The sequence below is a fragment of the Maylandia zebra genome, linkage group LG12, assembly GCF_041146795.1.
Source record: "Maylandia zebra isolate NMK-2024a linkage group LG12, Mzebra_GT3a, whole genome shotgun sequence".
In the NCBI taxonomy this organism is placed as follows: Eukaryota; Metazoa; Chordata; class Actinopteri; order Cichliformes; family Cichlidae; genus Maylandia; species Maylandia zebra.
This window is the reverse complement of record NC_135178.1, coordinates 26,885,818-26,897,796: the sequence shown is the minus strand read 5'-3', so window position 1 is coordinate 26,897,796 and position 11,979 is coordinate 26,885,818. Positions and strand designations below refer to the sequence as shown.

The window sequence follows — 11,979 nt, the reverse complement described above, 5'->3', positions numbered from 1 at the left end:
TGTTACTAAACATCCTGCTGGGTAGATTTTTTTCAAAGAGACTACATTCTTTTACCACTCAGCTGCAGAAATATTTTATTAAATATTAGGTAAAATCTAGTTTTCATCTGCTCTTCCTTGTCTGCTGAATGAAGATAAATTAGTTTCATAATTTTATATAAGGAAAAAGGACATTTCTTTAAAAAAAAGCAAAAACGTTGTCCCAGCAAAGAATAATCAAGTCCTAAAAGAATACAAAAAAGAACCAACTCATTCAAAAAAAGAATTTTCTTTTTCAGCTCTTGATTAAATAAAAGCAGTTGCTTCCCTTTCTTCTGCTGTATAGGAAACATGTTCAGTAACTGTTTGGTTTATTTATTTATTTTTGCATTTGGCATTGAATGGATGTAGAAAAACAAAGTTCTTACTATATCAGGAGGAAACTGAGGAAGAACACGATGTTCTGGTTCTGCTCTACCTGTCCTCTTAGTTTCTCTGGTCCTGCAGTCATGTAGCATGAATCCCTCATCAAAGACTTGCTGTATTTTTGGGTTCTTGTATTTTTTGCCTTTGTGGAATGTCATCAACATGCCGACTTTGTAATAAAGGAAATCTTTAACTTTTATGAATTTATTTATGTTGGTCTGAGGAAACTTTTTGGAACATGTTCTTTATTGGATTATTATAATTATTAGAGTTTATAACCTTATTACATGTTTTCACATGTGCATTTAGTAATGAGAGGAATTTGTTTGGATGAGAGGCTATGAGTAGTTAATTACACTCACTGCTCACTTTGAGTATGCCTTAGTACCGTACATAGTTGGACACCCTTTTGCCTTCTGAGTTGCCCTAATTCATCATGTGGTTCATAAGTTGCCAGAAACATCCCTCGGAGATTTTGGTCCATTTTCAGATGATGATATCGTACAGCTGGTGCCGCAAATCCATAACGTGAATCTCCCGTTCCACTACATACTGTGTTGAGCAACCATCAGAAGACAGGTACACATAACGTTCAACAATTTATTAATAATAATACTTAGACAGGCTGTAGTGTTTAAATGATGCTCAGTTGGTCATAGGCTAATAAATTATCCCCCACACTTTTCCGAACTGCATGATTGAGCCACATTCAAAGTTTCTTCCCCGTTGTGATGCTCAGTGTGAATGCAGACCGTGTCTACATGCAGAGTTGCTGCCGTGTGACTGAAGGATTTGATACCTGTGTTAAAGCTGAACAAGTGTACCCAATAAAGTGGTCAGTAAGTACATAATCCCACTGCACTGCTTCTGTCAAGGCACATTTCTCTATTTTCTTTCAAAAATATCCATTCAGTGTACATTATAAGTTAAAAAAAAAAATCTTTATTTGAGATTGAAGAAAGAGCAGACAGAAATCCTGAACAGTCCTCTTAAGAAATTCATAACCTCTGAAGACAAACATGTTCACACTGAAGAAGAGAAAAACAACCGCAAACACTCGCACGAATTTACATTTAAGGCACTTTTCCCCCTCAATCTGTTGGAAAGCAGCAATAAAACCAGAAATATGCTCACAAGATGGAAATCAAAAGCTTGAAAGAGTTCAGAGTAATGTTTAGTTTACATGAGGAATATTATTTTTAATTACAGTGAGCTGAAAGCAGGCTCTTAACAGCGGTGGAAATGTTATAAAAACACAAGCAGTATAGAGTTCAACAAGTGAGTTTACTGCTAGATGAGATGCTTACACATACTCCGGCCACATTAAGCCCATTTATGCACATCGGTTGCATGCATAATTTAAGTGTTGAGAATATATGTGGGGAAATCTATTAGGGGGGAAATGTTGGAGCTAAATACATGTTTAATAGTCTTCCTAATGTACATAAAGGTTTGTAGTTGTGGTAATGTGTTTCCAATTCCTTCTGCTCATGTTTGTAGTTCAGCAATTTAAGTGGAGCTTGAAAAACTTAAGTAGAAACACACCAGATCAATGTTTAATCTGCATTGGCACTTTAATAGGTTAAACATAAGCTGTATGTTTGGAATGTGTTTCTAAGAGTTTTGGTCCCTTTTCTGCTACTACATATACTCTGCCCTTCAGCCCACAGTGCACAATCGATCCTCCAAGACAAATCCCCCACGTGTGGAAATCCACTCGGGGTAGAAAAAGCAGGCCAACTGTAAAACACACTAATTCAAAGCTCAGAGACTCGCACTGAAGTGAGGCTGAGGGCAGAGGAGTGAGGTGTTTGAACAAAATAACTGAACTAAAATGAAGTTACAGTTACACAGCAATTCCACTTTAGGTCCTGTAATAAGACTCTGCAAGGATCACGAGCCCCAAACCCAATGGAAGACAGAGGTAATGGTTTAATGGGGCCAGCTCAGTCAGAGTCCTCATCGTCCAAATACTCTTCAGCATTGCTGTGTATGCGGGTGGTTTCTGCAACACAGGAAATGGATAGTTAATGACAAACATACTGCACTATTTTTACATATTATGTGTAACTGCATCATCTCTGTACACTTCATGTCTTTCCTCAACTGACGAATGGGGGGGGGGGAGAAATAATAATAATATTATATATATATATATAGTTCAGTTTTCCTGTGATCAGCTCAGTAACTACAACAAGTGACTCTTGTGGTAGGTGCTGAACTTACACTAACTGAGCAGAGAGAGTTTCTGGGACTGTGTGAATGTGAGATTGTGTGAGTGTGTGTGGGTAATGCTGTGTGGCTGCTCCGTAACAGCAGCTTTACTTACGGCCTCCCTGCCTCCTTTTGATAAGTGACGCACACTGGGCATTCGTGGCCATGTCCACAGCCAACTTGTTCTCATTATTCCTGATGTCTATTCTCGCATCTGAAACAAACATAAGTAACATAAATTTTCACCTGACATCCAGACTGGTCTGCAGCTAGAATTTTTCTTTTAACTTGAAAGCCTATCTTGCCACCCACCTTTGCTTGGATTAAAAAGACGTTATTTGTTATACAAACTGAAGAATTATGAGTATGAGTAATCCAGATCCTCGGGGTAGATTTAACAGGAAATGCAGGCTTTTTCTTCAATAATACCCTCAAGTGGCAAGATCTACTTTTTTTTTTTTTTTTTTTTTTTTTTTAAATCAGCCCAACAGGATGTGTAATTTTAGTTATGTTTCTATAATGTCAGTACTTTGACGGCAGTTTCCTTGTCTTAAACTACCTATGTATATTTTAATGTCTGGCAGCATTTTTTTTCTTTACGTGTAATTTGTACATAGTACATACAACAGCCAATGAAAACTGATAAAGATGAAACCTGTTTTCATGAAAAACTTTGTTTTAATGTGTGGATCACAGTCACTTATTGTCTACTCAAACTGAAGCCACACGCTCCCATCTCAGAGTTTCATAAAATATTTCAGGAGATTTCTTTCCGTCCATCCCTGCAGAGTTTCTAGCAAAACAGCAAAGATGACCCTGCTGACCAATGTATTCTTTTAAACACAAAAAAGCAACATGGATGGATACTCACTCTTGTTAAGCAGCATTTCCACTATGTCAGAGTAACCCTTCCAGGAGGCAGCGTGCAGTGGGGTATCTCCGAGTTTATTCTGAAACACAAAACATGATTGTTACTGGCAAACACCCTGACAAGGATCTACTTTCACCCAAACCACACAAGGTTTATGAAATCATGACATCATCACACTGAACTTTTTGTTGATCAATTTTTTGTCCACAACAGTTTCTTCTCTGTTTTTCCTAGCATGATAAACTGGGTGTTGAATAACATCAGTTTCCTTACACACGTTAAACTGTTGACATTCCTTCCAAATCTTCTGAATTCTGATTTCTGAATGTGACTTTAAACCTGCCTCACCTGCTGGTTGAGCTCCACATTGGGCTGGGTGAGCAAAAGCTCCACCACATCTGGTACAGAAATACAAGAGAAGAGATTTCATGTTAAATGTTACCTAACAGTAATGGAGAAACAATGGAGGGCAAAGAACAAGTTCCTATTTTCTTGTACTTAACTTTTCATTGGAAACAGAGCTCCCTGTGTGTGTGTGTGTGTGTGTGTGTGTGTGTGCGCGCGCGCGCGTCTGTCAACATTTAAGATTTCTGAAATGTAATAAGTAGCTGATCCATAATCTCTGACATCAAAAAACTACTTTACTCTTACCTTTATGTCCCCCATGGCATCCCCAGTAGAGGGCAGTGTTTCCAGCCTTATCCAGCCCGTTTATTCCAACTTTATTGTCCAAACATTCTCTCAGCCAGCTCAGATTGCCTGTTTAAATAACCAGTATGTACGCAACGAACACACAGAGTCAAATGGAGAACTTTACTAATAATGTAAACAGTGGTACAGGTTTTCAGCAGGAACAGAAACACTGTCATAACAGTCACACAGACAGACAAAAGAGAACTGTCTTAGGATTAAAAAAAACCCTCCTGTATCTAAATGCAGCCACACCTCAACCAAGAATTAAGAGCAACAAATAAAGACTAGTAGAAATATTGCCATCTACCTCGTTTGGCTGCCTCATGCATCGGATTGTCGATAGACTCTGCCTGCTCAGCCACTGAAAAACAAAACAAGGGCATCAGTGCATTATGGAAAATTAACTTAAGGGACAGAACTATCGTTTTTGTACGAGCTACACCGCATAGTACTGTACTCATTAATATATCTGCTATTTAACTGTGAAATTGAGATGTGTACTCACCATAGTTACTTGGAATTAATCCTGTTCTTCCTCTACATGTCCCTTTCCACCAGTTAGTGTCACTCTGAGTAATAGAGAAGTATTTGTTAAGAAAGAAAAGACCAAAATAAACTAATAACTAAATGAAGCAATAAATTAATCTGCTTCAATACAACACTGAAGTGGGGGGAGGTGTAAAAATGGAAAAATAATAACACAAAAGGAAGGCAAAAAATGCAGAGAAAGCAAGATTATGATTCCACAGAAAGAGGAAGAAAAACTTAAGTTAAATTAAAACTCGATGGGAAACAAAACCGTGGAATAAAAGATGGCTGTTACATGATGTAGCTTCTAGGGTTTCCACTTACTGTGTCAGAGATGTACAAGATGTCTCCTTCTTCGAAATATAACTCATCTGGCTAGAAAATAAAAAGACACTGTTACAAGTTGATAACCGGTGTGTGAATGTGTGTGTGAATGGGTGAATGACTGAATGTAGTGTGAAGCCTTTGGGGTTCTTAGGGACTAAGTAAAGCTCTATACAAGTACAGGCCATTTATAACCATCAGTGACCCAGGATGTGGCATTCACACTTTTCTGACCTCAACACTAATGTCAGATTTGTGTTGTATTTTAAGCAGCCTCCCCCTTTTTTTCTGCAACCAAATCTAGACCAACACATGAAAAACATGAAAGCAACTGGTAACTCAGTTTGCAATTCGGTGGTTTAGACGACTTCTGCCAAAGTGTTTCCCATGTATAGCGCTTACTTGGAGGAAAGGTTTGGTATCTCAATGCTAGGAGTGCAACGATATTCGTATCGATATTGAACCGTTCGATAAAGTGCTTTCGGTTCGGTACGCATATGTATCGAACAATACAACATTTGTAATTTATTTTATCAACTTTCCTTCTGACGATGCTGTCTGTGTTGAGCGCTCAGTGAATCTGCGTTCGACTACTCCGCCTAGGGTCGACAGTGCAGCCTAGGCGGAGTAGTCGAACGCAGATTCACTGAGCGCTCAACACAGACAGCATCGTCAGAAGGAAGAGCGCAGGGCAAGCTAGCGAGACAGAAGTTAAGCTCCCCTTACAACATGGACCTCCCCCACCCTCATTCAGATCTGGCGTTTGGAATTATTTTGGTTTTCATGTAACGTATGACCCTGAAGGTAAGCGAGTCATGGACTAAAGTAAAACAGTATGTTGGATGTGCCATGCAATGCTCAATTACATGGGTGGGAACTAGTGTGTTAGCGCAGTTAGCTCGTTAACGTGTTGGCCGTCTAGCCCCATGCACGGGGCGATCGGCGGTAGCTCGTTAATGGAGATTTGCCGTGTTGTGGTGTTAAGGTCATTTCAACGAGATTAACCTGAAAGCACTAGTGGGAACACAACGAATATGACTGCACATTTACGCCGACATCATCCTAGTGCAAATTCAAAAACAACAAGCATGCTACTAACTTAAGCCGAGTCATTTAGACAGCTGTTAGCACATGATTCTCCTTATGCTGCTGAGAATATAGCCCAGAAGAAGCGGATAGTATAGCTTTTATTTTGGAAAGAGACATTTCTCTGTAATAAACTCTTTTCCAAAGATGAGTGATTCCTCAATCAGATACAGGGCTTGCAATATCGCTAGCCCAACGTCCCGGGGCTAGCGATTTTTTCCAGTCGGGCTATTGTAGGAAGGAAAAATATATGTCAATGCTTTTGCATTCTTTCGGAAATGTAGCTGGGTAATTATGTCATTGGCATCGGTGAGCCACTGTCAATATGTGACATATTGAAATCGCGTTTGAATTTGCGCTTGTTTTTTTGCTTTCACTTTGCAATGACAGCACTGATCTGTGAGTGATGATAATTTGCGCACCAATTCCTCTGACATCGTCTTATTAATCGTTAGCTTACTATGCAAACATGACAAGTGAAATCTCCCGCAGCTTAAACATGTGAGAGGTTGATCGCGCAGAGAATCGCTGAGCTTATGTGAGTGCGTGTGTAAAAGCAGCAGGATTTATATTTGACTACGATGACCTGGATGACTGAGAACCTTCACAGACAGATATATATTTTAGTTCTGCTGAGCCAAATAAGACAGGTCAGGGTGAAGAAGTGACAGCCAAAGAAAAGCTTACCACAAAACGGAGAAGTTATGACAAATCAGACTATAAGGCAAAAAGAAAGTGCAGCTTTATGGTTTCATGGACAAAAGAATTTCTGTGGCTGCAATATGACGAGCTAAATAACCAGGGCTGCACATAAGTGGTCCGCAGGTGCGCATTCGCTGTCAAAATAAAAAACACGCACAAGGGTTAGGGTTAAATTTAAAAACTGTACTTTTGAGTTAAAATATATATTTATAATTTTAATAAATGACAAATTAAAAAGGCATGAACATTTTTTTTGTATCGAAAAAATATCGAACCGTGACACCAAAGTATCGAACCGAACCGAACCGTGAATTTTGTGTATCGTTGCACCCCTACTCAATGCATGTGCAATCATTCATTTAAGGAAATCCCAAAGAGCTGATTCAGTTCTGTTCGTGTGGACGTAGCTATGCCCACATGAACAGAATTACCTTTTATAGTATGTTTAGTAGGTTATTAATTTTTTCTTAGTAAGTCTGAAAAAAATGACACCTTCTGATGCTAATTTACCAGTGAGTCATTCCTTCACTCTTACTTTGAAAGTTCAGTCATTGCTAACAAGCTGGCCCCACCCTTCCCGAATTTAGCTTCACGTACTTGCTACCTTCCTGTCTAGGTTACCATTGTGGTGATGCTTGATATCAGTTAACCACTTCCCCAGTGAGATCTTATCACAGAGATTGATACAATCCACCTACATCATCATGAATTACAGCTTGAAACAGCAGTCCTTCTGCTCAAGACACCTGCTCTGAGCTGCAGGAAGCGTGCAGAGTGGTGGGATGGTACTCCCTACTGAAATGTGACTGGCCCTTCCTGATGCCCACCCACCAGAGCCACTGGTTTGAAGTACTGTTAATATTGTTTTGGCCGACAGCCTAGACAGGACCAGTGGAGGAGTGTATTGATATATTAGTATAAATAAAATCTTCTAATATTTAAGTATAATTAAGATTTTATGATCAAATATTCCGATTTTGGGACTTTGTTTTGATTCCCCTGCCTTGTCATCATCACCATCTTCTAGCTGCCTCTTACGAACTAACTGGAAACTACTCTTAACCCTACACCACAGCCTTCCACACCATTCAAAGTCATTGCAGGCTGCGTTTACTCAAAGTGTAGTTACACTTCCTGGGAGGTGCATATCAGGTTATGGCATAGGGTTAAAAGGATTCTCTGGTTATGTCGTATATTTCCAGCTGAAACACAGTTCAGGCATTACCCCATCCCTAGCATCCTAACCTTGTGAGAAACGCTAAGATTAATTGATGATCAGAATAAAGTTATGAAAGTAAAAAGAAAAAGAATTAATCTCAACAAAGAAAAAACTCTTACTGTCCGTGGGTCGAAGGTGAACAAAGCTCTGAAAACCTTGACTTGGCCTAGTGAAGACAAAAACAGACTAGATGTTAGACACAATATGTGTGCGCACTCTGTGACAAACAAAAGTGAGGTGAAACCACTCCTGGTTAAGCCCCGCAGAACACCCAGCTAGTTTCAGTCCAGTGAGTATACAGGTGAGTGCGTGCAGAAGGCAGCTTCTAATGTGGTAAACTACTCTCTTTTCTCAAGTGCACAAATCAAAGGTGAGATGTTATCTATTATGTAAACAAAAAGACATTTCAACACGTACAACAGGCACAAAAAACAGCATCAACAGTGTGAGTGGTTGTTGTGTGTAGCTGCACTCGGGGCCACTGGTAGCTCAAACTTGAGGTTGAGCTCTGCTGCTGAGTTGCTACTATGCTGTGGCTTTAGTCAACTGCTAAACTACATCAAAAGCTTGAACAGCCATGGTCAAGCTTTCAAAACGTATTTAAATACTTGATATAAACATTTTATATTTCAACCAACTGCCCGTTTCTGGGCATTAACGTAAGGTTACATATAGTCTGCTGTGTTGTTTACAATATAGACACAAAGTTTACCAAACAGACTACTGAGCTGGTTACACTCAGCCCTCAAATAGCGACCCTGTTTTGGTTAACAAAACCAGGATAAATATGCTCTCCTGCAAAGTTAAAGAATTTCCTGTGATTTGCATCGACTGGTAGATAAGCGTAATTTGGACTTCCTTTTAAAATTTTGACACACCCGTTTTTTGTTTTAAATTGGAGACAGATGTTAATAATATGCTTTAAATAATAAACCCAGTGAAAAAAAATATGCGTCCGCCCCACTATTGGTGCATATCTGATATCTTCAATCATGCCTTTATTTGGTTATTTTATCAATCCTTTCAGCTTTAACTTGAAAGATTATCACAGTGTCAACTGTCTAACAGTTATATGTTAAAGGTGTTCACCACAACTAAACACAAGGTGACTGATTCACTGTCTTATGTTTAAATGCAAAGGCCAGTTAGAGTCCATCGTTCCTGATCTCTTTACTTCACAGGCCTAACCGCTGGACTCTGTAAATCCCCTCTGCCTGTGCTGTTACTCAGGATTTCTGTTTAGTGAACACACTGCCTCGGTGTCTCAGATTGATGGGGGCTGAGCTGCCGCACAAGTCCAGCTCTGTTCAAACACAGTAAGCACGTCTGCTTTGCAGACCCATACTGAGGGCCTGTGCTGGCTCAATTAAATTCTTGCTACATTTTAAACCCTGGGCACACAATAAGATAAAAAGAAATCTAATGAATAAACAAAGAAGAAAATTTGTGCCTTAACATGAGCAAAGCAATGACAGTATATGTTTCATCTATTACTGTGTGAGCTTTTTAATGAATTCCAGTTGTGTGTTTTTTTTGTACATTTTACTTTATTGCAGCATCTCTTCTGAAAAAGCATGGTGGTTATGTGATCCCTCAGTCATGTTCAGTGCTCAGTTTAACAACGTAATCTAAACTTCTAATCTGCTAAACCAGAGTTTGCACAGGGCTGCCTCTGTTAAACTGCACATACCTTAAAAACAGAATCATAACCTTCTTGTAAAAATGTGGCTAAGTGGGTGCAAAAAACAACCAACCAAAAGAACCAAAGAAAACATGCTAGCTCTTGTTCAAGCTGAACGCATACCTCGGGGTGCTATTTGGTCACACATGGTCACACTGATTCGTCAAGGACTGTGAGGAGCGCAAAAGATTGTGTTTCATGCGGGTAAAGAGATGCGCCTGTGTTTGCTGTGTCAGCATGTTTGTAGACATAAACACCTTTAACTTCACACACGAGGAAGGTTATTTTATGCTTCTCTCCCCATCTGTGAGATGGAGATTTTTTTTTCTCCCAAACATCTGCATTTACCTGCATCCACATTTAATTCATAAGATGAGAACAGTGTACTAGGTGCAATTAGCCAACACTACTGCAGAAACCATTGGCTAGAACAGGGGTGCCCAATCCCGGTCCTCGAGAGCTACCGTCCTGCAGCTTTTAGATGCATCCTTGTTCCCACACACCCGAATCAAATGAATGGCTTGTTATCAGGCCTTTGCCAAACATGATGGCATGCTGAAGAGGTAATCAAACCATTTGATTCAGCTGTGTTGGAGTAGGGATGCATCTAAAAGCTGCAGGATAGTAGCTCTCGAGGACTGGGATTGGGCAGCCCTGGGCTAGAAGATGTAAAGAAATTGACTTTTTCCTTTAGAAAGCTTTGATTTGACATTGTGGACATTTAAATGTTTTTCTGTACATCCCAAAGTTTTACAAATCATAGAAACATTAATAGTCACCCAATTTCAATATGGGTAGACCAGCGCAGTAGAGTGCAGCATGGGCACGAATGAAATGCTCAAAAATGATTACAACAATAAATCAAAAGTTGTTTTTTATCACATTAAAGTACAATTTTCTGCCTCCCTCTCATCACGCTGCCTTAAAATTTCATCACAGGTGCACATATGCTGTACTTACAACCATGATCGATGAAATTTTACACTTTATTTAGTAAATAGAAATTCAAAAAACACTTGCCACAGCATTACAAGTTTATTGAGGGAGAAGTCACAGTTTCACTTTTAGCCTCAAACATATGCACCAGGAGATCTGTGTAATTGCTTTGAACAAAGGATACCTATTAAGCTGAATATCGCCTCTCCTTCCTACACAGGCTGCTTGTGTACACCTGTTGCACTGACACAGTGCGTAGGTAAATGCAAACGCTATGACGTGCTCTAACGTTGGTAAGTAAGGTTTGGGAAGAGGTTACCAGAATAATCCGAGCAAGGAGGAAGTAGAGCTGATGTCACTGACCACGCAGACTTATCACCTATTCACCCAAAGCCACTGACTCGCGGTGCTCTCTTTGCATGAGTGATGGAAATAGGGAAGTGACAGAGGCCTGCTGGTAAGAGCTGGATGGCCCCGTCAGTGTATTGAATGGCCAGAAAGCGCTTTCAATAACTCCAACGCGGTCCTGGCAGGGCTAGCGATAAAGCGACACGGCTTCCAATTAAAGTTTAAGACCTGTCTTTCTATTAGCCAAACAAGGTTTCACAGACAAACAACAGAAATCAACCGAGCCCGTGGAGGAGTGTTGAGCGCCCGCCCATTAACTGTTTAACGCCAACAAGGTGCGTTGTCCTCGTATAAACACGTCACAAGTTTAGGTTAAGTTTAAACAACATGTCCTCGTAGTTTTGGTCTTACCTGGCTTGGCTGGTTTGGGAGGAGGCTTCGACATTTGTGAGGCTGGCGGATAAAGCGAAAAGAAACGCGCTGTGCTGTTTCAGTCACAATCGTCGCAAGACTGTCGAGTTCTCTGCTGTTAGCACGCTCAATGAGGAAGTTCGGCTCAGTACGCGGAAAAGTTATTCAGCGCATGCGCCAACCTGTGGCTCGCTCAATCGATTGCCTTTTGGATGTAATGCAGCGTTTTTTTTCCAAGTTTTCAACATTTCACAACAAACAAATTATAGATTATATTATAGATTATAATGATAGACTATATATTAAGTATAAATATATTTACATTTTCTTAAAATTCATTTTTGTTTTTTTTATTGTTATTTCATAACTGTACATGTTTAGATTTAAGTTGTAACACTTTGAAACATTTTTTTTTGCAAATAAATATTTGAGTACGAACATATCAGTATAAAATGTTATAAATGATTAAAGAAGAGAAAACAACATGAATAAAAAACAAAACAAATGTTTTTTTCCCTCAATGGGCAGGTCGTGAGTGACGTGGAGGCTCCAACGGCAAAT

The 11,979-nt window shown here is 39.6% G+C and overlaps 1 protein-coding gene across 1 annotated transcript; it reads right to left on the bottom strand.

The window, feature by feature from the left end:
• Positions 1-1,823: 1,823 nt before the first annotated feature.
• Positions 1,824-11,589, bottom strand: ostf1 (osteoclast stimulating factor 1). Its single transcript, XM_004547113.5, has 10 exons — positions 11,419-11,589; positions 8,162-8,208; positions 5,036-5,086; positions 4,689-4,752; positions 4,491-4,544; positions 4,142-4,249; positions 3,839-3,888; positions 3,491-3,569; positions 2,735-2,833; positions 1,824-2,410 (listed from the first exon to the last, which is right to left on the bottom strand). Exons 1-10 carry the CDS (start codon positions 11,450-11,452, stop codon positions 2,352-2,354), a joined length of 645 nt encoding a protein of 214 aa, XP_004547170.1. The 5' UTR covers positions 11,453-11,589; the 3' UTR covers positions 1,824-2,351.
• Between the last annotated feature and the right edge of the window lie 390 nt (positions 11,590-11,979).

Bases quoted from the DNA above. Each gene is read 5' to 3' on its own strand.
- ostf1 (XM_004547113.5), bottom strand. From the start codon at position 11,452: ATGTCGAAGCCTCCTCCCAAACCAGCCAAGCCAG. The intron at 4,250-4,490 runs GTAGATGGCAAT...TTATTTAAACAG, and splicing joins GCATGAGGCAGCCAAACGAG to GCAATCTGAGCTGGCTGAGA. The intron at 3,889-4,141 runs GTAAGAGTAAAG...TTTCTGTACCAG, and splicing joins ATGCCATGGGGGACATAAAG to ATGTGGTGGAGCTTTTGCTC.